Source organism: Enoplosus armatus, chromosome 1, assembly GCF_043641665.1.
Source record: "Enoplosus armatus isolate fEnoArm2 chromosome 1, fEnoArm2.hap1, whole genome shotgun sequence".
In the NCBI taxonomy this organism is placed as follows: Eukaryota; Metazoa; Chordata; class Actinopteri; order Centrarchiformes; family Enoplosidae; genus Enoplosus; species Enoplosus armatus.
In genome coordinates this window covers 26,527,445-26,553,587 of record NC_092180.1, presented here as the reverse complement: position 1 = coordinate 26,553,587, position 26,143 = coordinate 26,527,445, and the positions used below count along the sequence as shown (strand labels likewise).

The following is a 26,143-nucleotide window of genomic DNA, read 5'->3' as shown; positions in this document are numbered from 1 at the left end:
AGAAGGCCTCCAACGTGTCCAACAAAAGAAAGAAGATTCATGTGAGCGTTTTCTGATCTGCCGTCTAATTGATTTAGGTTAGGGAAAGATTGAGGCCATGGTTCAAAGACAGCAACACTGACTGTTGGTTGGGGGACAGAATGCGAACCTTTTTTCATTAACAGTTTTAATCAAGTAGACCAATATGGACTCAGCTACACACTGATATATGGAGGAGCCAAACTGTGTGAGGAGTTTGACCAGCGGCGGGGTAATATGGGAAGACCGTGGAGTTGTAATAAGTATCGTACGGCAGAATAATGAACTGCTTGTAGACGTGCTACAGCTTCTTTGGCTTAAATAAGAACACAGCGCATCACAACAGTCAAGATGTGAGGAGACAAAACAATGTGTGATTTGCTTGAGCTGTTGGAAAGATAAGAAGAGTTGTCAATGTTTATTCATTAAAACTGACAGGACTGAATAACCGACTTCAGATGTTTTTTTATCTGGGAGCCAAAAATGACCTCTCGGTTTCAGAGAAGAGTCATTATTTGCATGGCCACTGGGGGTCGCTGGTCAGAAAAACTGAAGCGTTCTCGTTCTGACAGTTTTCCCCTTGAAATATTCTGCAGCACAAGCACATCAAGCAAAAAAAGCGTTGCTGGTTACCTCAGTGGTTACCTGGATGCTGTTTCAAGGCAGACTGCTTATCAAAATGAGTGATAGGTGTTGTAAGTCGGACAGGGGCAGCAGCGGTGGTGGTGGTGGTGGTGGTGGGGTTATTTGGTAAAATGTGTCTTTGATGACATTTGCACCTGCTTTAACAGGCTGATATACTTGCAGCTGAGGACACCCCGGTGCGAAATGTCCATACGAGTGGGCTTTAAATGATTGGCCAGTGAACAAATAACGTAGAAGAAAATCTCAATCAAGCAACCAAATCTCCACATAGCAACGGCCCCTGCGGTGGTGGGCTTGTTGTGCGGAGCTCCAGACGTGGAAGTCGGCGCACACTGCAACAGCTCTCTGATTAATACCACTGACAAAGCAGTAACTAATGATCGATTGAGGATGCTTGGGTTCTAAAGACCATTTCCCCTTCACTTACTTTGCCTTTTTCAAAGCCATCTGATATTTTGATCACTGGCAGGGGCCACGTCAGTGGAATTAATCACTAATTTAAAGCGGGAACCCTCTCATTTGCTCCGAACTCCACTCACAGAAGGAGGTTTTGAATGATTAGTTAGCTTCAGATTCACCTGATGTCAATGGAGCTTTTACCCTACCTTTTAAAAGAACGTGGCATGAATAACATTAATGCACAGTCTGAGAACAGTACATGTGGTTGTATTAAGCATGAAGTTTGACACTTGGTGATGTGTTAGGCAGTGCGTGTGTGTGGCAGAGAGATGGGGGGGGGGGGGCATACACCATGCCAACAGGTTCAGTTAACGTCACGTGCTTTCTTGGCTGTTTATTTGCTTAAACATTGACAGTGATTCTACATGAGCAGCCCCCTCCTCCCCCCAAGCAGTCCTTTTTTTATATGCATTTAACTCTATCCACACATGTGCGATGTGCTCCGAGTGTCCGTCTGTGAAGTCTTCATTCGTAATCGAGCAAGAGAAACATGGCTCAACATTTACAGTCTAATGTATTATGCAGCAGAAGTCTTAAAAAAGATGATTGGAGAATCCCCATCTGAAACGCAGCTGCAACATCAAAGCACGAGTGGGAGGAAAATTAAATGGTACAGAAATAAATAATGGTAGACTTGATGTCTTTGCTAATTGGGATCTCTGGCACTTGGGTCAAAGGGGCCCTCCGCTAGGCAAAGCCTATAGGAGGAACGGCTCTGTTGTGTTAAGGTAGGACTAAAGCCATGCGCTCACGGAACAAACTCTTCCAGACTTAGCATCACTGGAAGTGTTGTCGTTGGAACAAAGGGGTGCGTTCGACAGCTGGTGGTATCAGAAGAGAAGCCATGTGTGTCAGACAGTATATCCACTGACCATCCTCCTCTCCTGCTGCGCTAATGAAGGCTGCTCCCCCAAGGCCTGCCTGGCTGCTGCCAAGTAGCCGGACAAACACTAGAGGGCTCTCTGCATGGACAGCAGCATGGGCCCCCTCTGCTGTCACTCATAAGGCTCTCTCTCTCTCTCTCTCTCTCTCACACACACACACACACACACACTCACATTCAGCCATGCAATGATGAGCATGGCCTTTTCACTAACGTCTTAATAAGACCCGTGTAACACTCTCCCTGCTCCTTGTCTTTTAATAGCCTAGGCTTTAGTTTTTTTTTTTTTTTTTTGGGGGGGGGGGGGGGGGGGGGGGGGGTTTATGCACAGAATTTCTTCACAGTCCATCTGTCCATTGCTTAACCCTATCAAATGACAGTATAAATGAGCATCCTCGGTTACACTGATCGCTTCACCTGTTTCATTTCACTAATAACCGGGAGGAGGAGGAGGAGGAGGAGGAGGGGGGGGGGGGGGGCAAGTCGTGCGTCGTTTGGCTCAACAAAAGAAAGGAAGAAGGATATTGATGGGTGGGAAATAAAATATATAGCAACGAGAGCATTTCACCTGCACACACCTGTGTAAATATCTCCGGCTATAGCGAGACGACAACCTTTTGCGCGTCCGTTCCCGGGCGGAGCGGCGTGCGTTCATTTGCGCGCCTGTTGACCCGGCCCCTCATCAGCCCAATGAGCGCCGCGGAGGGGAGGCTCTCTTCGCCACCGTGCGTCTCTCCTCCGTCTCCTCCTCACTTTTCCAGTCGGCCGGCAAGCCTGTCGGAGCTCCCAACCAGCGCCCCGACACACTCAGTCACTCCGCCTCGACAAAACTGCAGGAAGGATTTCTACCTCGCTCGCCCTCTCCGCTGTTCTCGCTGTCCCCCCCTCCCCCCCGCCTCCCCCCACCCTAACCCCTCGCCCCTCGCCCCTCTCCGCCGCCTCGCACGAAACGCGTTGGACTTTCTTTTGCCTGTTTTGAAGGAGAGCAATAATGCAGCAGCGGGGAAGGATGCAAGTCTCACGAGTAAGTATAGCCCCGCCACCATGATATACAGACCTAACAGGTACTGCTGATTTACACCGGGTGTTTGGTGGAGGGGGTGGAGGGGGTTAAACAAGACTTCTCAAAGCCCCCTTTTCTCCATCTATACGGTGTTTTATTTTTTCTATTTTTTTTGTACCCGGCACATTTTTTGTTTTTTCCAGGAGCGACAGAGCAAGTCCACAGAGGGGGTTCGCAACTTATGCTGCCTTCTTTATCCACATCTCACTTGCCTCTGTCGCGGCAGGAGTCGCGCATACGCCGCCTGTTGTTGTGGTGTCTTTCCCGTAAATCGGACCGCTTGTGCGCTCCGGTGCCAAATCTGATGCACCGGAGATGGACCGTGTCTCCTCATAGGGTAAAACTTCGGAGAGAGAGAGAGAGAGAGAGAGAGAGAGAGAGAGAGAGAGAGAGAGGGGGCCGCGAATTTGGGGTAATCGGGGTATGTGGTGCAGGCTATTGCAGAGGCGCAAAAGGCAAGTAGCAGCTCCAAACTTTGCGGGTTCGAATTCGTGGCTTGTATTTGTCTAACACCTGGTGAGCAGACACGGGGAAAGATGCATCAGCCCCCGTGTCTGACGGTCTACCTTGGACAGCTCCTCCGCTGCCGGCGCCTCGGTTCTCGGCTGAGCTGTCTGGACCGGCTGCTTTCTTGCGGGGAGCTGTCCTACCCCCGTGGTGCTGAAACCGCCTGCTTAGTCACCACGCACCACAGTGACTTAAAACGCGCTAAAAAAAAAAAAAATAGTGGGGGGGGGGGGACAGTTATTTATGGTTAAATTTGACATAGTCTACAATTTTGCATTTTTACTGGTTTATATTCTCCTCCTGCTCTTTTTTCCCCGTGCCCCCCCTCCCTTTTTTTTTTAATTTTTATTAACCTGGTCCTGCATCTGTTAGTCTCCAGTTGGAGAATGTCACAGTAACTCGGATCACTCCACACTTTGTGATATTGCAGTTGGCTTCAGGTGGAATTGTTGTTGTTTGTCGTCCTTGGGTCATCCACAGTGACATGCTGCGTGTGGTTTCAAAGAGAAAACAGAAAAAAAGTTACCCAGAACTAACGCTGATAACCGTGGCTGAAATCCAGCCATTCGGTGCTGTGGTAGCATGTCCACCTGCATCAGTCTTAGCAGAGGACAAGTCAAAGCCAACCCTTGTGTGTCTGTGCTTTTTTTTTTTTTTTTTTTTTAATTTTATTTTTATTATCCGGTTCTTTGCATTCTGGTGAAAAATGAATGTGTGTGTTGTGCACTGAAACGACTGAGCTGGTCGAAATGGGTGTTAAAGCTAAAACTGTCTCTGATTAAAAGACAGAATTTACACCAGGCTGCATCCTTTCTGTCTTGTTTTACAGTTGTGTCACACTCTGTTGTGATTAACGTGGTTATTTCTACTTGATCCCTGTCTTTCTGTTAAAAAAAAACAAACAAAAAAAACAAAAAAAAACATAAAAGTTCATGTCCATGCTTATCAGAAAACAGCAGCTCCAACGTAATGGCTACATATTTGATTCGATGATTGAACGCGTCTCTGAATACCTTCACAATCGTCTCCTCTGGATTACTGTGATATCAGTGAGCCGCAGCGCTGTTGACATTGTAGAGCTCACCTGCAGCCACCCCTCTCTAGCTGAAGCTGACACCGTTGTTGTGTGCCCTCGTGCACGGATGCTCAAGGAATGTGATGGCAGTCTTTGGCAGCACTTCCACCCGAAAATGTATTGTCAAAGCATTCATCATAAGGTACATGTAATTGCTCAAAATCTTTCCAGGATAATCCCCCAGAACAACAGATTAAAGCACGGCAATCTGATGTTGTGGGCTGAATAGCCTCGGAGTACAGACGTACCCATTTGTTCAATTGTAGCAGGATAATGTGGAAACAAGATTGGAATAAAGGGTCACGGCTGCTACAGATAGATCATTTGTAATGATGAAGTGACATCTTGACTTCTTATACCAAAATGAGAATTTACTTCCTGTTTTTTTTTATGTTTTTTTTTTTATCCCTTTTGCTTTCCTCAGAAACAGATTGTTCTTCTCTCTCTCTCTCTCTCTCTCTCTCTCTCTCTCTCATTCTGGCTGTCTCGTCTGATTTGTTCCAATGTTTATTTGACTCTGCTTTCGTATCCCTGCCTCCCTCGTTCCTTCCCCACCTCCTGACAACTCCTCGCAACACTAAAAGACAACTAACAAACTGTGATTGCTCCCTTATAGGTCTCCCCCTCGGAATAACGCCAAATGGATGCTGTGCTGAGCGCCTCACCCCCTCACCAACTGCTATGGAGGCATGCCAAGCCATGCAAGTGACCTTTATCGCACCATGAATGCAAGCTCTGCCGTTCAAAGAGGACACAAGTAACCTTTTCTTGTTATCTAAGAAGGAGCTGTTGATCTGAAGACAGGAGTTGGAAAGGGGGGGGGAGACCGTGAGAGAAGAGTCTCGTAAAAACAAACAAACAAAAGAAAACACAAACACGCAACGACAGGATGCCAAAGCGGTCCGAGGAGATGCTCGTGGATCTGTGGATGTCCTTGCTGCTGGTGTGGATTACTTGTGTTCCCTGCGTGTCTATGACTCCTATCATAGGCCAGTCCAAAACTACACAAACTGGTGGGTCCGCAGCGGTGGCGAGCGGTCTTGGCGAAGGACAAAGATTACTGAGCCGCGCCAAGAGAGGATGGGTTTGGAATCAAATGTTTGTGCTGGAGGAATTTTCTGGACCCGATCCAATTCTAGTTGGCAGGGTGAGTGCTGTGATTGTCAGCATTATATTAAGCTTGCTTATCGTGTGGAAACATTAATTCGGCCATTTGAATGCTCCCTCCGTTTTTTTTTTTTTCCTTCCCATGGGCAGTGGGAGGGTTTTAGTTGTCAAGGGGAAGCAGAGATATGGGGACAAGAGAGAGGGAGGGAGGGAGGGAGGAAGGCGGGGGAGGAAGGCGGGAGGGGGGGGGGGGGGGTGGCGATCACAAAAATGCTTTTGGAAATAATTAAACTCCCATCAAATAATGGTGGCAACATTTCTTGCTGTGTTGGATGTCCTTGAAATCCGAGAAATTGTGTAGCAGACACACAGAATTATGTTATGTTATTACGTTATGTTACTTTCTTTTTTTTTTTTTTACCACAGTTACTACTACTACTACTACTTTCATACAGAGTACAGATGCATGAGAAAGGATGTCTTTCTTTTTTCAGTTTAAATCCACCAATTTTTCGCCCACACCCATTCCTTCCTGTAAAGGCACAATTCACGCACTGTGCATAACACGGATAAGAGAGGGCTATTTTAGCTACGGTTGGTTTTTCTATTGCGGCTCCGTAATGAACAGAACTGCGGGCTAATCCTGCGGCTAAGGGCCACCTGCTCCCTGGCCTGCGTGGAAGTGTCGGAGGCAGGTTTCAGGGGTAGGGGAAGGCTGCTGGCCAGCCCAGCCAAAGCAGCTTGTTCACAGCTCATTGCTGGGACTCACCTGGGGAGAGTCAGCCTGGCAGCCACGCTCGCTTCCCTTCCCCCAGCCACTCTGGCATGGGCAGGAATGCATGCCATCAAGCATAATATTTGATCTTGTTCAGTAATAGCTTTTGCAAACAGTGTTTCAGTGCCTAATATTTGATAATTGGTGGGTATGCCTTTCTTGTTTATGACATATTGCCATGGTTTTGCCATTGAATAATTTTTTTTTTTGTTCAAACCCTCAGATGTGAGACCTGACAGCGCTAAAGCAAAAGGCTGGTTACATTTTTGCTGCACAAGAAAAATATGTCAGTTGTGGCCCGAGTAAATACTTTCAATTTCACTTCCTCTTGTTTTTTTTTTCATTCTCCTTCCCAAGCATTGTCATATGGCTGCATCAATTAAACATTTGCCACCATGTGGGATTTGCACCTGTGCTTTCTAAATACCATACGAACACAAAAATGCGGTTAAGTGATGCATTAATTTTTCAAGCGAGTCAATTAGGCAGCCTCTGCCGGGTTTGACAACGGCTGCTCATCAGAATGCTGAAGCAAACAAAACGCTCACGCGGGGGGCCACAGTGACCCCCACGTGAGCGTGGAATTTGAAGGTTAGATCGCTGCTGTGAGATGTTGGGCGTTAAAGATTTGACAAGCAGTTTTACATGTATAGATATTGAAGCTGAAAACGCTCCTTGAAAAAGAAAAAGAAAAAAAAAAAGCCACACATGCCAAATATATCATTTAATAGTGGGGATAAGTGGGATAACAAGAGTTCATAATTCCAAGCACACACACACACACACACACACACACACACACACTCTCTTGTTTGGAATACCGGTGCTGGTGTGTGCCTTCGCCTGAGAGTGAAATGTTCTTCAAGACTGTCAACAGAGTGTTGGTTGCGCAAAATCAAGTTGTGTTCCTGGTCATGACGGATGCTTTCTCTCAAGGCCTCACTTCGCTTTGCAACAAACATGGCTGTAGGAGAGGTTAGTCATAAGTGTAAGCATCCGCCTGTTGAAGGCCACGCAAGGATCTGGCACGGGGTAGGGTGGGGGGGTGGGGTGAAGAAGAAGAACTTGGCTTGCTTTTTTTTTTGCGAGGCGATGATGATGGGTTGCGTTCACTGCAAGGTTAAGTGCTCATGAGTATGCCTGGCAGTGCTAAGATAAGTCCTATGTTAAACCAAGATGGCACTGTATTGGTTTAAGACGATAAATCTCTCTCCCTCTCGGTCCCTGCCTCTCCTTTTCTTCCCCTTTCCCTGTGTTTCTCACGCTTAATTAAAAAAATGAATCAAATGGGCGGGAGGTGTGATTCAAATGGGTCATACAGACCCATCTTTTGCACAATTTCACAGCCTGTGTCCGTGGTCGTGGGCCTATATGAGTTTTAATTACACGTGCATCCCCAACCTCTGTCTGCGACCGGGCTCCCCTCAACTACACCGACAGTGGGTGAGAGACAGAGAGAGATTGTGCCATAGATTTTTTTAACGGTGCGTCATTCTCTGTGTTCTCTCTCTCAGCAGAGACTATTAGCATAAATGCAGGGAGGCAGGGGAGGAGGAGGGAGGGAGGGTTGGGGAGGCGGAGGTGTGGAAGAGAGAGTGAGAAGGACGGCCATAAGGCGTGACAGCACCCTTCCCTTTTGCTGTTCTTCTTCAGCGCATCGTTTCTTGACATTGTGATTCACTGAGCGGCGCGTTCGTCAGCCCCCGTCAGTCCCGTTGGCGTCGGGGAGGCAGACATGCAGTACCTGTTAAAGTGAAGCCGGGGAGACAGCTGTGAAAAGCTTGTTGCTCGGCTGTAGCTTAAAACGAACACGGTGTTGGAAGGGATTTTAGGATTACTCATCATGAGCCAGGGACGGTTCAGAAATAACCCATCATTAAGAATAGCAATAGGCAAATGGAGTGTGAAGGTAGATAGGCTCGAAAGTATCGCTCGCACGGACTGAGCTCGGGGACGGGCGTTTGCTCATTGTTGACGGCGAGTGGGAGATACCACTTCAACGAGTAAAGACTCTCATGTAGACCATTGGAAGGCAAGCGGAGGGTAATTTTAGGCAAAGCATCTCTTGATTTGCCATTGCACAACCAGAATGGAAAAGTGTAGCCGGGGTTTTAAAATAAAACGAGAGTTCTGTTGGTTGTTGTACTCTTGTCGAAGACCTTTCTTCGTTTTGGCACGAGGCCCATCCAAACCTTCTGCGGTGTCTGCCATTTTGCCTCTTCAATCAAAGCCATTTCAATTATTCAAACACACAAAGAAGCAACTCATTTACATCAGGCCATTAAAGGCAAAACATTGCCTTTAGAACAAAAGACAAACAGTGAACAAATTGCTGTGTTTGCAGCAAAAAGAGAAATCAGAATGTGTTTCCTTTGTAGTGCGAGGCAGATTGATGGCAGCTAGCGCTGGAATATCTCACAGCCTCAGAAGTAACTTTCCTAGACTCCTGTACTTCCTGGCGATCATTTAGCATATGGTGTGTGAGGATTCATAATGATGGATTCCGGTCTGCTGAATTGCAGTGCAGATGTGGTAAATTGATCCCTCGTCCCGTTTGTCCAACACTTTTATCCGCCACGGCATTGTATGTGTTTTTTTTGCACAAAGAGAATTGATAATCAACCATTAATATTCATCAATTCAGGCTGAAACCTAAGATTGCAAGGACTGACATCCACACAGAAAGAAAAAAAAGGCTTTGATTATTGATTCGGCAAAGAAAGCGGACATGTTCTGTGGAAGAAAAAAATAAAATAAAACAGCTTTGACTTTGTGTGTGCTGGGAGAAAGAAACACAAGCTTCATTCTTACAAACAAGCTGTTTGACAGGCTTCCCAACAAGAGGAGCCACAGCAGCATCAGATTGGTGGTGTAATGAAAGTCCACAGGGCGTTTTGCTGGAAGCAGAGGTGATATTCTGCAATATAAGTGATGTTTGTTGAAGAGTTGAAGACCTTTTGCGAGTACGGACCTATCTGAAATGGTTCAATCCTTCTTTCTTATTTTCCCCCTTTGGAGGTACATTCAGGTGAAGCTGAGAAGAGATCACAGCGTGGACTCATTGGTTCAGTGTGTTCCTTGGAAAAAGGCAGCCCTCTAGTATGTATTTATTTATGTGCTGAATGGTGTATCTGATGAAGTGAAATTCTCATGACCCGCTATGACATAAGTTAAGATTGGAGGTTTTTTTTTTTTTTTTTAAATGTCTGTTTGCCACCTCGATCTGGACTTGAGTAAACCACCTCTATGTGGGATGGTTCTCCGAGTTTTCAATTCAGACCTTTTTGTTGCTTTTGTTGCTTTCTGCACTTTGGACTGCTGGTACAAGATGTGGGACATCAGTCTATAAATACTGATGCGAGCTACTTCTGCTCGGCTGGATTGCCTCTCGTCTCTGTCCCCCACCTCCACCTCCGCCCCTCTCTCTCTCTCTGTCTGTGACGGGGTGATTATGGAGAGAGTGACTCTTGAGCCCGAGTAAGCTTGCCTCCAGGGCCGACGGGGTGTGGTACAACGACATTGTTAAAATTTCTCCAAGTGTTTGGCTTTGGCAATGCGAGGCAAAGCTAAGGCGAGATTGAGTCCTGGTCCTGCCAGAGGCCTTACTGGGGCTGGCTTACAACAGATCAAAATGTAACAGCACCCCCCCCCCCCCCCCCCTTCTTGACTCATTCGTGCCGATGTGGCCTCTGATTAGCAGGGATCCCTCCACCTTAATCTGCATTTACCCCGGCTCCAACAATTGAGCGGATATCTGGCACTGCCTTTGATTGATGGATGAGGAGTGGGAGTTAACGAGAATATTAGCCGAATTATTGCCAGTGATTGATGGCCAATTTGACACATAAATTATAAGCATTGGCTCGGGTATAATAAATTCCAAAATATAGCCCAAATTAGACATAGTGCCGTAGTGAGAGGGTTGAATCGAGAAGCTGTCATTGGATCCAGGAGAGGAAAGCCTATCAGTGTTCGTTGGACTTCGTTTCATTCCATTCGGTTTCTCACACCCACAACGGCTCCTGGAATACACAGCTCTGTAATCTCTCTTCAGGCAGCGCCACAAAGATCCGTATTGAGCTGCAGTCTAGCGGCAGCTCCTCAGTCTCTCAGCCCTTATATCTCTATTCCCTCCTCCTGTGTAATTTAGAAAGAAACATGCTAACATGCCTCTGTCCTCTGCCTCTACCTCCTTTCCCCGCTCTGTTACCGCGCTCCTCTCTTTCCCCGAGGCTCACCTGTACAGTATATCACTAATGCCGGCGGGGCCATTATATCAATGGACCGTGGTCACAGTCTCCCTCTGCCTCTCCAATCTCTCCCTCTGTCTGTCCCTCCCGGTCTGTAATAAAACACTGGGCCCAGCGGTGGCTCTGATAGAGCTGTGGGATCACATTAGTGCTGCCCTCGAAGAGCTTGACAGGTTGTCTATGGCTCTGTGTTGTCGTCCTGGTTCCCATTAACAAAGCCGCGCATGTGTATGTGCATGTGTGTGTCGTATGGTAGTCTATTTGGGAGTGTTATGGACTAAAATGAGGTGAGCGGACGCATGCTTGGATGGAGTATATTTAGACACGAGGGTTATGTGTGCAATGGTAAATACAGTGTGTCCGTGTAGTTTTATAGCTGGTGTATCTTTGCAAACATTTGCCGGGGGTGTCAGCACAGTCATATATGTGAAGGATTTCTCTCCAAACTGCTCTATTTGTGTTTTGAGCAGAAATGGCAGTCTGAAATCTGCGGTGTTTCAAATCTACAGGTGACCTCATCCTCAACCGGCATTATTACTTTCCCAGCAAGCGTATTGTCATTGCTTGTATCTTAAATGTTATTGCCAAGTAATTTTTTTTTTTTTTTATATATCAGCCTGTCAGTGGTCATTTAATGGAAGTACTGTAGAGTCTGTTCAAATTTTACCAAGGGCAGATGTGTCATTTTTGAAATATCACTCATTCTGTCTTCCTTTTCCTTCTCCATAAACACGCCCCCACACACATATAATCATGGACCATGCGCGGCTCACAATGTCCCGTCTTTCCTCTCGCATGCACCTAGCATTAAATCACATGCTGCATTTTCTCCCCGTGCGTTTCCCACGAGGGAGCTGAAATCATGTTTCAGCTCAGTGTATCGTAAGGAGGCACATGACGCGTCTCGTCCGTGATCCCTGGAAGCTCTCTTGTGTACATGCATCAGCTGCAATTATAATTTAACAGGAAAGCACATCCATTCACACGGCTTCAGAGTCCCCGAGCAAAATAACAAGCTTGCTGCTATCACTCACATCTGTGGCTCAGCGTGATTAAATCCATGCTGTACAGTGAGTAGCTCTGCGCGGGGGCCTCTTTCCCGAGCTTCTACACCGGTGCTAATTCATAGCAAATGGCTCTCTTTATGGTTTCACCTTGGACTGCGTCGCTGCCATTAGCTCTCGCCCATGTCGGTGTTTGTCAGTCAACGGTGTCAAACTCCAGTGAAAAGTCCAACTCTCCCCGACCCCCATCCCCAGCCCCCTTTAGGCTGCAGTCCTTCCCCTCCTCTCTCACCTCATCCTGCCTCCCTCACACTCACCGGGCTTGGCCTGGACTGGCTGTGCGGAGGTGGAGCGCTTAGCAGGCTAAATCATCTGGCACTCTGCCTTGAACTTTGCTCTAACTAATTTATAGGAATTAAAGCAGGTTCACTTCCACTGCTTGGCTTGCGCGCCGCTTTGGCTAAATTAGTCTAGTTTCTTTTCAAAACAGGGGATTTTGCTTTGTTTGGATTATATCTCTCTCAAAGCATCAAGACATGCATTGGCAATTTAACAGTCTTAAGCCTCTTGGTCTTTGTCTTGTGCTGACATTTAAATGACTGTTGATTTCTGAGACAAAACACAGGGCCGTGGATAATCACGTTTTCACAAAAGCACGGATAGACGACTAAATTAAGGCACCGTTAAAGAGCCTGATGTCGGACATTCTGCTTACTTATGAATCTGGATGTGTTTTCCAGTCACAACGCTGGCCCAGCTTCAGGAGCAGTAAATTAGGTTACAATTATTCAAATCTGATTATTCAAATCAAAAGATTATGATTATCTGAAACCTGCTAATTGGCCCTTGCCTCTGACATAGTAGTTGTGGGCATAAGCCACAGCAGCAGCAGCAGCAGCAGCAGCAGCTAAAGATTCCTGCTCCCCGTGCCAGTGTGCTCTTGTGGGCTCGATGTTTGGCTCAACTCCCTAGGCAGCTCCTCTCCTATGGATCGAGACCCAGCGTGTGTGAAATGCTGCAGGCGTCCGCAGGCGGCTTATCCCTGCGCCTCTGCTCCCATACACGTCCCATCAGCCAAACTGGGACTGCCGGAGTAATCTTGTTAAGAATGGATGTTGTTATTGTGCGACTGGATGTGCATTTGGCTCCACAGTTAGCTGGGAGCACACGTGGGCTGGAGCAGGAAAGACAATGGGGAGGGAGTTTTGAATCGGAGGGGGGTGGATGAGTTCCTATTTCTGGCACTTAAAAGATGACAGTCCTCAACCCCTCTTCTTCCACCTCCTCACTTCCCCTCCTCAGTCCTTCCCCTAGCTTCCCTCTACCTTCCTCACCCGCCTCATGCAACACAATAACAACAAAGCGGCCTCAGTAAACAGCGGATGTGACATTTACATGAAGATCGGTGTCTTCACCTGTAACAGGTATTAAAGATGATGATTATCATCACGGCTGAGCGCGAGGCAGAGGGTTGCTCACCTCAATCACCGAGTTGACAATAAAAAACACACACGAGGAGAATCAATGGCTCCGTCCTTTGCTCTCTCTCTCTCTCTCTCTCTCTCTGTCTCAATGCAACCACTCCTAACTCTGGTATCTGGGTGCCAACAGACTGTGGCTTTGACCTTTCTCACAAATGAATTATTTCGGTTTAATGATCCCTTCTGCGGGAAGAACAAAAAGATAGCTGAATTAATAGCCAGGGGAGGGGGGGGGGGGCGCGGGGAACGTAAAAAGGGCAGCACCCACACACACCCCGTACTTTATTCTGCAACCTTACTTACACTCTACCTGTGAAGACACCTGTATCCCTCTAATGCCTCTTCCTTGTGTTTGTGTCTCCAAGGTGCATGTGATACATCTAGCCGGAACCTTATAAATGAACTGACTTCAAGAAAAAAAAAAAAAAATACCCTAGATGTAACAAGCAGGTGGTGTTGATGGAAACACATACTTCTTTGTGTGTGTGAAAGTGACACTTTGGAGTTTTTTTTTGTTTTTTTTTCTTTCCTCCTCCAATGTTTGATTAATTCTTTTTCTTTTTTTTCTCTGTCAGATCAGAAAAGGGGGTGGGAAGTGGAGGGAAAAAAGAAAGGGTGGTGGGGGGTGGGGGGGGGGGCAGATGCATGAAAAATTCAAAACGTTATAATATAAAATCCAGATGAATCATGAATGCTTAATGGGAATCAGGGCCGAGCGTGCAGGATGTTGAAATTGTTCTCAAAGAATCCTGGTGTGTGTGTGTGTGTGTGTGTGTGTGTGTGCGTCGCCTGCCACGTGCACAACGAGGGACACGGCGCGTTACGTGGCCCCTCTCAGCCGCGCTCTCTCTCCTCTCTCTCCTCTCTCGATGGCAACGAGATGAGGTGTTGAGGGACGCTGAATGGAGGATGCCAGAAACATGTGAAAAGCTTTTAGGGGGTAGAGGCCGTCTGTTATCGAAGTCTGGCTAATTGCCTTTATCCCAGCCGCAACTGCCTGTTGTTGTGCTTGTGGATTGGACATGCACCGATGGTCCATCTGATGAAATATTAACAAATCTTTGCTAACACCCGGTCTTCTCTATTGTGCTTTAATGAAAGAGTTCCAAGAAAAACTTCTGCCATTATGAATAATAGAACATCCAATTAGTGTAACATCATCGCAGATGAGTGTGATGAAAGACTGGACGGGTGTGATGCTGGAGGACTGTGAACATTTAGTTAAGCTGTCAGAGTGTTTTGAACGTGGTGGGGAGGTGTAGGTTGATTGCTTATGAATTCACGCAAGATTTAACCACCGATGAGTGCTTTCATCGAGAATTAGGCGCAATGACGTTATTCTTAACAGGACTTAAAGTCGAACTGAAGGAAATATAAACTGGCGTTGTGTTGACCCCACGTTGCAGCTACCGTTAGCTGTTTGTTTTTCATGGGTCCAGTTGTGATGATGGCAAATGAACATACAGAGGTGGGACGGAGCAGTGGCTAACAATATATGATATAACCGAAAATCACTATTGTAACGGGAACTGTCACTGCAGACGAATAAATAAAGGTTACATTTCCTCCTGTTGAAAAGAGCACACAAGTCAACACAATCGAATATTTCAATATCTTTTTTTCAATAATTATGTGTAAATGCACACGTGACTCGGCTATGAATTCATTTTCTAAGCTTATCCTGGGGCTGGCATCTATCCCAGCATGCAAGTGGGCAAGAGGCGGGGTACACCCCTCAGAAGCTGCCAATCCATCGCAGGGCTAACATGCATTCAGGACAACACATTCACACTCACATTCACACCTAAAGGCAATTCAGAAATTTAGAGTTTTCCAGTTCACCAGTTCACCAGACCTGCGCGTCTGTGGGCGTACACTGGAGCGGACGCAAGGAGATCATGCAAAGAACACACAGCACCACTGAGCTGCCTTCATTAATTCATTTTTTTTTTTTGTGTGGGGGGGGGGGGGGGGTGTATGTTTTTGGCAACATGCTTTTAAAGAAAGACTTTGCTGAAAGACAAAGTAAAAGCTTGATTTGTTATTCACGTGTGCGATTAAGAATGCCATTCGAGCAATGCATCGAATTGGAAATCCCAAAAAATGCAACATTGTCAACAATATTATCCTTTGAGGAAATTCTCTTTAAGCACTGAGCAGTGAAAACAAGAAGTGTAAAGATACTTTAAATTTCACATAAATTAGGAGCCGTGTCTTGGAGGGGAAACCCCCTCCGAGTCTCCTCGCCTCTAAGAAGAGGAGCACTCTGCCAAATGGCACAGTGCCCTTTTAATGTTACTTTCTGTGCTTCATCTGCGTCACCGAGCCGCCGTTGCTGCTGTTAGCTGATGAAGACGAGGAGCAGCTGTGGTGAGGCTGCAACATTTTAATGGCTTCGCAGATCTTTGAATGGTTGGTCGTCGGGGGGGCGACCTGGGCCAACCCCAAAACCATTGTAGCCTCCATCTGGGTGGAAGCAGTCGCACAGGTCCTCATTTCCCTCCATCCCAATCTGCGCGGCGCTCCCGGTGTTTACAGAAGCCGGCGCCCGCTTGAATCGCTGCTTGCCAAGATGTGGCGTGTTGATCAGCGTCTCTCTCTCTCTCTCGGCACACAGCAACGCGCAGGCACATCAACACAGATGCACATGCAAACACAAACACACATTGTCTGTGTGTCTCATTGAGTGGACCAGATAAGAAAACATGACATTATCTTTTTGGTTCGTCTGTGTACCTGGGCACACACACACACACATGCACGCACGCACACACACACACACACACACACACACACACGGGTTTGTGTCCGTGCGTGCAGTCAAAATGCTAATGTCATATCTGTCTTGATGACCTTTCCTTCTTTGTTGATGCCCGGTGTTTTTATAAATACCGCGCTGATATCCTGGGATGTGTAATTACCGCACCGCAGCGACACACTGCCTCTTTATTAGTTTTTCTGACAGCGGCCTTCCTCGTCACCTGCTGAGCGCTCCGTGCATGTTTTGGTGTGTGTTGGGGCTCTTCTTTTGACCTGTCCACGCGGCTGAATCCCACAGTAGCACTAGCAGTCCTCATAGCAAAACGCTGCCGCTCACATACGTCTGATGAAGACGATGTCTCTGGGCGTGTGATGTTGCTTCTATTTATATGTCAGTTTAGCTCAAATGCAGGAATAATATCCCAATTGTTATCTAGTCATTCATCTGCAGGAGCTTCTTGGAAATGATCTCAGGGGATTCATAAATGGATCATATCCAGTCCAGCACGTAGATGGAAATAGGACGGAGGGATTTAACTGAGCAGATACCTGAGCGCGCTGTATTGCTTCAGCAAATACCACATCAGATCGAGGCAGAGTTCGGATCAGGTGTGTCGAGCAGGATTTTTTATATGTGTGCTAGCATTTACAATGCAAAAACAGGAGCGGGATTCCTGCCTTTGTTGCATCACTGGTGTGCAGGGAGAATGCATGTCAAAAAGGTCTCTGTGCATATGTAATGGGATCCTACTCTGCATCGGCTCAGCTTTTTGTCGATAAGGATCACACTCCCCAGGTTCGACTCCGGGGATTAGGGCAGAGGCCGTTTGATCTTGGTGGTTTTTGCATAAAAATCACAAGTCTCCTGAATCCTGTGGCAAAGGAGCTGAGTTAGCTAATTGGGAGGTGCTGCTGCACGCCGGGAATGGACGGACTGTAGCCTCATGTGGTGTCCTCAAGATGCCTTTGACAACGCCGCAATTACAGTAAAGTCGGAGTGCTGTGTTAATGATGCTTTCAGAGTGGAGGCGAGTGGAGGGGTGTTTTTGAGTCATGCAGCAATTGACACGCTGTGACCATGCTTTCAAATCCAGCAAACACACACACACACACATTCACTCACTCACTCAATACTGTGTACATGTGAGCACGAATAGCAACTGATCCCGACCGCAGCAGGCAACCAGACGGGAAACTAAACTTATCCAGGAGCCTCAGCATGTGAAAGGGTATCGTGAGCTGCGTTCAGGATTCCCTGCGTCCACACCGGAATCCGCATGCGCCTAAGCAGCCGACACAGCAAAAAGAGGGGTGTGCCAGTTACGGAACATAATTGCTACTAATGACCATTAGGAGTTTGGTTTTCATCCTCCGGGGGCCGTAGAAAAGGCCTTTCGTCTTATCAGTTGATTAGAAGCAAATAGACGGGGCCGGATCCTGCATATTAAGTAAACAGGGGGCTAAAATGGTGTTACTCTATCAGGGGAGAGCCTAATGGAGTAGCGGGGAGCTCATCCTCTGCTAATGCCTGAGCTCCAACAATTGGACAACTGCTCACAAACCCCCCCCCGCTCCACTTGTCAAATATTGGTGGCGTTTTTTCTCCCTCCAGTTGAAATTGTGTCTGTAAAAAAAACAACAAAAAAACAACAACAACAACAAAAAAAAACTGTTCCATCAGCTTGGGGCTTGGACTCGGTTTACTTTCCTGCTCCTAACAGCAAAATGCTGTAGACCTTTGTGCTGCTCTGCAGTGAAGGCACTTATGCTTTTCCAGCAGCAGCGCTGGTATCCAACTGTCAGCGATGGCAGCAAAGTTGTTTTTTCCTCTCCGTGGATTCATTTGCATTATGCAAATGAACAATTGATATGGATCTTCTCCCCTCCCGATGAACATTTTGCACAGCAATTTGCCAAGCAAGTAATTACTTATTGATAGAATGATATTACACAGGAAATTGTTGTATAAAATGGCAAACCCATCTCATTGAAACGGCGGCAAAAAAAAAAGAAGAAAGAAAATAATAAGAATAACAGTAATAAAATTAGAAATCATCAGTTAAATGGACATGAGTTATGGAGACTCACACTCATCACGGCTGTTTTCACCGCGCTCTCCTCAACGCCACCTGTGGTTGCACTCTGGGCTTGTGGCTTTGCATTTTAATTAATTCCAAACATTATTAAGGATACAAATTCACTGTCTCACTCCACTGCACTACGCAGTGTAGTTGAGCTGCAGGAATATCAGCAATTAACCATATTGTGATGGAATATTTACACTGTGTTTGTGTAACCTGCTTGTCACATTGTGTTGTGGCCGGTGATAAAGCTTTTCTTTTTTTCTGGTCTTAACACGCTGAAACAGAAAACAACGACTGTGGTTACAGCACAGCACATACTGGCAAATGGAAAAAAAAAAGGGGGGGGACTTTTCAATGTGGGTTTATTTAGATGGACTTCGTGTTTTAGGTTACACACCGTGCTCAGTTTGTCTCAGCACAAGGTTCTCTCTGTTGAATTATAAATCAAAGGCTGGGTTTCGAAAACTGTGTAAATGCATTGAATGTTTTTGTTTTTTTTAGATTTCCAAGGCCAGTTTGCAGCACGGTGCTATTTCAACTTTAAGGCAACATCAAAGCGAGCAAAAAAGATGCAGCACTTCAACACTGTGACCTCTGCTAACCTTGAGGGGGGGGGGAAAAAAACACCCACAAAAACAGACAAGTCCCCCAAAGTCTATAAATAAACCAAATGGATCTCACTCCAGCAGCATCCAGCCGTGGTCAGTCGCAGAAACACCGGCCTTCTTTTTTAATTACGTAATTCATAATGACCTACCTCACAGTTATATTTCCTTTTGTCTGTTTCCACCTTAATTGCAGCAAGAAATGATTTCCCAGCGCGTTGACACCATTGTTTGCATCAGAGCCATTCCAGCTCTAATATTGAGCATCCCGAGAGATTGGCACCTGGAGGAAAACAGAGAAGGGGAAGGAGAGAAAAAAGGGCCAGTGTGCAGCTGCATTTTCTTCCTCAGTAATCGAATCCCTCAAAAGGGGTCCATTTTTCTTCATCTCCCCAGGTCCACAGGACCTTTAAACAGAGCAAGGCACCAAAAGAAGGCGCCATAGAACACAATTATAATTCCAATATAGTCTTGTAAAGAAAATGTAAACAGATAGCCGGGCTGCAAAGCTGCCCCCATTTTCCCAGAAGACTGGTAATAAAGTAGAAAAGATGTAATACTGGAAGAGGCTTTTTACCCCCTGTCCTTTTCTCACTCCAGAAATTGAAAAGTGTGGCTCTCTGCGATGACGCCGGTGGACGAAAGGGATGCTCTGAGATTTATGAGAGATGTAAACGGGCGACAGTGGAGGGGTAGATTTTTACCAGAGGTGTTAATGCAGTTTTGCAGATGAACTCGAAAGCACGAGTCTTGATAGGAATAACCGGCGCTCTGCAGCGCTGGTCGAGGGGAGGGTGGGCACAAACAAAACGCCGCCCCCTCCAGAAATCTGAACAACAGCAAATTGGTGGCAAATTTTGATTTGTTAGAGCATGCTGCTTTCATACTGGTGAATCTTGAATTCTGTGGGCGAGACATTTTTATCCGTTCCCATAGCTTTCCCCTCTCTTGAATGTTCAGTTTGTTGTGTGCTGTCTTGGAGGTAGCAATTGTTTTATGCCCAATTTTTAGTGTATTCTCCAATCATTTGAAGGCAGAGGAAACAGCAATGAGCTGCTTATGATAATTTCCTGGCAGTGGTTGCTACTGTCCTAATAATAATAACTGGTAGTGGGCTCGGGCACACAGCTTAAGGGTGTGTGTGCGTGCAGGACGGAGAGTCTTTTTGTTGCATCATCTATCATTCATACCTCAGAAACTGTTGTGGTGTCATGTTGGGTCAAGAGTGCAGTTTGTAAAACAATTTTATAAAAAAAAGTATGCTGTTTATCCTTTAGCACAAACAAACAAAAAAAAGTTTACAATCCAACGTTGATGACCAGTTGCTGTTGTGTTGAGCCATAAGGGCTGCGTGGTAGGATCGAGTGGCGTGACCTTTAGCATTACAGTGTGAATCCAATCTGGTACTCACTTAGCCTGGGAGGAGAGGCTCCCAGAGCCGGTTAGTGGGACGATTGTGACTGGCCACGCAGTTTCCCACTGAGTGTAAATCACAGAGAGAAAGAGAGAGGCTTGTACATGTGTGAGTGTGCGTGTATGGATGTGGGTGAGCCCTCATTGTTGTCAGTGTGTGTCTATGTGTGTGTGTGTGTGTGTGAATCTCAGCCCGGGCCAAGAAGCAGTAAGGCCCGGCAGGCCGGGAAGGCGTGGAGGAGGGTGTGGGGGTGGGGGTGACAGTTTAGTGTGAGAAGGGGAAATGGCATGGTGCTGCTGAAGCTAGTCATCCGTCTGCTGTGACACCCAGCGTGCATGGAAGATGTCCCCGGGACTCGGCAAAGGCAGAGAGGAAGTGTGGTCGTGCAGAGGAGTGGGCGGCAGAGTGGAAGTGTCATCCTCTCTGTAAGTGTCACTCCGTCTCTGGTTCCCTGTCTGTCGCACACGGACGCTGTATCTTTGCTTCGCACTCGCTGACGCTTTCCAAATGTTCGACCCCACAAATGCATTTAAAAAAGAAAAACCCTGGGCTGTTTTTGGCACTCCTTTTCTCCAGGCCTCTGCCATAGTGACTGCATGCCTTAGGTAAGACTGCTACATATTGTCACTTGTGACATCTCAACACCGGTTGTTGAGCATGAGAAGACTTGAAAATAAGACACAATGGATAGCTAAAAGTAACAGATGAATAGGTGAAATGTCCAGCTTTTGCTATTCCAAGCGGCAGTAGTACAAATTAAACTTGACAAAACCTACTGGAAAAAAGAAAGAGACCAAGCCTAAGCACTGTGGATAGTTCCACACAGTCACTGTGTCTTGTATGGATGCACATGCAGACGCACCACAGCCGCTGTGTTTTCTTTGCGGTGAAACCACTAAAAACACTGCCACATCCTCTCTTGTCCAAAACTATAATCGTGCCTTCCAAGGACTCGCAACTCTGCAGAAAGTTAAAAAAAAAATTAGCTATTCATCAGGTACAAAGGTAGACACGTCTCATTTTCAATGAACGGAACAGGACGTCTAAAGTAACAGAGCAGACGTTTTGAAAGGAGCGATCTACATCATTGTGAGTCTTTGGGAGGCATAACAAAACCCCAACAAACACAATTCCATGAAGGCCATCCCATCTATGGACTGGGTATGATGAAGGGAAACTCTTCTAAGACACTTTTATAGATTTTGTTTTGTTTTGTTTAGCCTTATTGTCACAGATGGGAAACATGGGGGAGGGAAAGAGCCCTGAGATGACGTGCAACAAAGGTCCAGAGGTTTACCGTCAAATGGCATACTCTTAAAACAACAAAGACAGGATCTCCTGTCACGCCTTTTGTTTTATATTTCTTTTATTTCCATGTGAGATAAATATGTACTTTTATACAACCAGGGTTCCCATCATGCTTTAGGTGATGTAAACAGCAAGTTCAGTGTGAAGTCAGTGAGTAGGCTGTGGGTTCCACCTCAGCAACCAACACGTAGCTTTAGTAAACCACTTTTTATACCGAAGAACATGTCTAAATTTGATGATTATGTTGTATGGGACTGAAAAAAAGTACTCACATCCTTTACTTTAGTCACAGCAGTACTACTACAGTGTAAAAATATTTTTTTGTATTATCCGTCTGTCCATGGATGCTGGGTCACGGTGGCAACGGTGGCTAAGCAAGGTACTCCAGACGTTCCCAGGCCAGATGAGATGTATGCATTCTGGGGTCTACCCCTGGGGTCTCCTGCCGGGTGGACGTGCCTGGAAAACCTCCAAAAGGAAGGCGCCCAGGAGGCATCCTGATCAGGTGCCCGAACCACAGCGGCTCTGCTCCGCACTCCCTACGGACGTCTGAGCTTCTTACCCTATCTCGGAGGGGCTCACCCTCACCTCCAACCACGCCTGTGGAGGAAACTCATTCCAGCCGCTTGTATCTGCGATCTCATTCTCTCGGTCACTACTCAAAGCTCGTGACAATAGGTGAGGGTTGGAACGCAGATCGTCTGGTAAACCGAAAGCTTTGCCAATGACTCTGTCTTTCTCAAATTTATACTTGAAGTAAATGTGCAGAGGTACTGGCAGTAAAATGAACTTAAAATATCAATAGTGTGTCTCCTTGCGGAATGGCCCCTTTCAGAGTGTTATATTATTTGGAATATTATTATTGGTGCATTAACGTGCAAGTTGCATTTTAGTGTCGCAAAATAAGTTGCTGCTGTCAAATAAATGTAGTGGATTAGTAGGACAAAGTGGCATAAATTGCATACGCTCATGCAAAGTGCAGTATCTCGAAAACATACTAAAGTGCAGTACTTGAGTAAATGTACTTTAAGGTCTCCGCTGATTCCCTCAGTGTGTATCTGAGGGATCAACTGGGTTCAAAGGGTAAGTCCTCCGTGCTCTCCGTGCTACGAGCGCTAGCTATTGATGGCGCTTGCCTTCCGTATCCAGTCTCTCGCAGTGGGTGACCCAGTTGGGAGAGGGAGGAAGACAAAGAGAGGGAGAGAGACGGAGGGGGGAGCCAGAGTTGCTGGGATTTTAATGGCTCCTGCTTGCCAAGTGTGGCCATGAGCCTCCAGTGCACAGACAAGGCCTTAATCAAAGGCCCCACACCGTGTGAGTGACAGCATCAAAGTGCATCTGCATACTGCGGGGAATTCTCCCAACTTTCTGATTTCTTCACAATTAAAGTGGGCGCGGGGAAATGGAAACGCACGCTGTGATGATTTCTTCCTCCTTTCTCTCTCTCTCTCTCTCTGTTTTTTTTTTTTTTTTGTCTATCTCCTTTTCCTCTTCCCTCCCGGTAAACAACATGAGTGCTTATCCCGTTCGCCTGCTTTGTTTGTGTACATTATTTCCCGACCCTCAGGAGGCCCAGAGGGAGAATTAGAAAGGGAGAGAAAAGAGCTGAGGAGTGAAAATGTAGAAAAGACACTAAGAGGAACGCTGCTGAGAGGGAGACAGAGCAGGAAGGGGTGGGGGCTGTATTTTCACACCATTACTGTTTGTGAAGCGTTTTAGCACCCTGAGTAACTACGCCACGTCAAAAAAAGTGATGTGCTGCTGCATGCAGACATCTTTCTCCAATACGACAGTGTGACCCACAGCGATAGCAGTTGACCAACAAACTATAAACACAACTGGAATGACTCTCCATGCGTAAAGACATTACAGCTTGTGTTTGCTCAGTGGCATTAAGTGTCTTCCTCTGTCTCTGTCTTTTCTCCTGTTACATATTTTTGCCATAAATATTTCAAACTTTTTCAGGGAGAGGTAGGAAGCAACAAAAAAAAAAAAAAAAAAAAATGCAGTATAACATTTATTTGTCAGGTTTACACTTTCTGTCTCCGTTTCCCTCCCTCCCATTAGCGGATTGGCTACTCAAAGTGCTGCTTCCCATCAAGGGAGCTGCAAAAAAACTCCAGCCAGAATGATGGAAATTACTTTTCTGGCTTCTTTGCGCAGCGCTAGTGTAAGGCCAGGAGTGTATTTCAAATGTAATTGAGTTTGGTGCCTCCACAAAGGCGAAAGTGTGTGTTTGTGACCACAACGATGCACGTTACATTCCGCTTTTGGATGTGCGTGCCAAACTTTTAGCACAGCTACATTTCGCCTCCTTCCAAAAATCCACCTGGAACCAGTCGGCGGTGTCCCATGATTGTTTTTTTTTTTTTGGTTTTATACCCGCATCCTTTCAGACCTCCCGGTCCTCCCCGCTTCTCCTCCCAAAGCGACTCCCGGGCTCCTCCATTTGGCTTTGATGTTATTAAATGAAAAGACCTCGGGTTGCGGGGAGTGTACTGGCACTCGCTCACAGCATCGCACTCGACAGCAGCATTTGGGAACACACCAAATTTAATTTCTTTTACTGCCAGCCTAATGACGATGACGACCTCGCAGAGTAAATGCAAAGTTAAACTTTTTATTTGTCACGAGCTCTTAGAGATTATTCCCGATCCCGTGACGTCCTCTGATTTTTATTTTCATCCACCCGTGCAGACAGCGCAGGTCAATAGGTTTGGCCACCCCGTTTCTGTGTACGTAAGCATTTTTTTTCCCCCAGCATCTGCAGCGACTAAATGGATATTGGAAGCTGTTGCCGGAGCCGAAAGAAATGTTGGACAATGGGTGAGATTGATGAGTGTTTGGGCGCTTTCCCTGTGACCCCACCGCATCTGGCAGGAACAAAGTCAGGCAGGTGTGACAGCCAGCATCCATCTACTAGTCAGCTGTAATGGGGAGGGGGCATTTGAACAGGGACACACAAACACAGGCGCGCGCCCACAAAAGGCAAACACATGCGCACACTACAGCCTGTGTTTTTCCACACAATTTTAGCAAGCAAGGATGCTTGTGTGTATCTGTCACACACACACACACACACACACACACACGAGCCAGTAAACGAGGCAAGTATGCACACACTCATCCACACAAACACACACACACACACACGCTGACTGCTTTCCTGGCAAGCTTCACTGTGTGTCTTTCCAGGAAGGAGTCGTTTTGCGATGCTGACTTCCTTCAAACGTCTGCGAGCTCTCATGTCCTATTACGGGAGACAAATGGCATGTCGCGCTAACGCCGCGTCCCGACTCGTTAGCTCTCGACATGACAGCCATCGCAAACGCATCCCACTGAACTGTGTCCCCTTTGTGTTGGCCGATCACGAGAAATGCTCAGAAATGTAATCACAGATTTATCGGGCTGATTTAGGGTTAAATATTTCAGTTAAATAGCTGTTAGCCCGTCAGTGTCAAAGACACATATTTTTCATTCTAACTTCCGCCTTTTCAGAGCTTTGAAGAGTTACATTCAAAAAAGAAAAAAGAGATATCTAAAAATCTAATCAAACCAAAGCTGTCTGCATGACTGAGTGTGATTACAGGTAAGCAAGAACATCTCTTTTTATTGAGGTTTGTTGACCTCAAAACCACACACACACACACACACACACACACACACACTTACTTCCAGCCCAGAGGTGTCTGACTGGTTTCCATCAATGAATATTCGCAACACCTCCTTATGCCTGTCAGCGAAGGAGCATCTTTAGAAATCTCGTTATTTTGAACACTGTCCACTTCAGTTGCTAATATACACTGAAGGGGTGGTGATGATATCATATCCGATCAAAGTGACCACTTCATCTTTCACTTCTCCCCAAAATGTCCGTGTCCCGGTACGTTTTCCGTAAAAACAAAAAGTTGAAATGACGTTGAGCACGTTGAGCTGAATTGAAGCCCAGCCTGCCCTGTAACAGCAGCTCATGGGTGCAGCCTGTGTAACATTCTTGAAGAGCAACTTAGCACGGCATTTCAGCTTGAACGTGGCTCCTTCACTTTTCCTTTTTGTGATTGTTTTATGGACGGAATTACTGGATTTTCTCTGGAAAAGGGAAAATAACTCAAATATAATTCAATAAATACAGGAGAGTGTAGTAAAGCGACCTGAAATCAGTGTTTGGGGACGCTTGTTGCCTCTGTTAGTAATACAGCAAAGAATAGTGAATGTGTTCCCTATAATTGAATCTCGTATGTATTATCTGTGGGGGGGGTTTTGTAATGTGTGTTAATCATGAATGATTTCATCACCCTTGATTTTTACATGATGGTCTCGATGGTGTTGGAAAGGGTTCTTTCCATCCCAAAATATGAATAAACACCACTAAACCTGACCTGTTTTTTTGTGCCTGTGGTCAAAACATCACAATTTGAGCCTTCAAAAACACACACACATTGCAACTTCAGTACATTTTATACATGCGTGCAAACATGCAGGCTGACAAGCACAAACGTGTGTGTGTGCTCCTGTTCCCGAAATATGCCGGAAATAAGTCCGACGAGCTGCGAGCTGTGTGAGGAGGACGGTGACATTTAAGGAGCAGGGCCTGAATGCAGTCATGCAGGTTCTCTTTGCAGTAAAAGCATCTCTCAGCTGGGTGGTCTATGCCACCATTGTTAGAGTGCCTTACTGCGTCAAGCCCCAGGGTACTACCCCCCCC

At 46.3% G+C, this 26,143-nt stretch overlaps 1 protein-coding gene across 2 annotated transcripts in view; it reads left to right on the top strand.

Annotated features, from left to right (window-relative positions):
- The first annotated feature begins 5,539 nt into the window (after window positions 1-5,539).
- Window positions 5,540-26,143, top strand: part of cdh8 (cadherin 8) — an 83,100-nt gene continuing 62,496 nt past the window's right edge. For both annotated transcript variants that reach the window (XM_070909233.1, XM_070909226.1), the window contains exon 1: window positions 5,540-5,797. In XM_070909233.1, coding sequence (XP_070765334.1) covers window positions 5,540-5,797 — 258 coding nt within the window. The remainder of the gene's footprint in view (window positions 5,798-26,143) is intronic.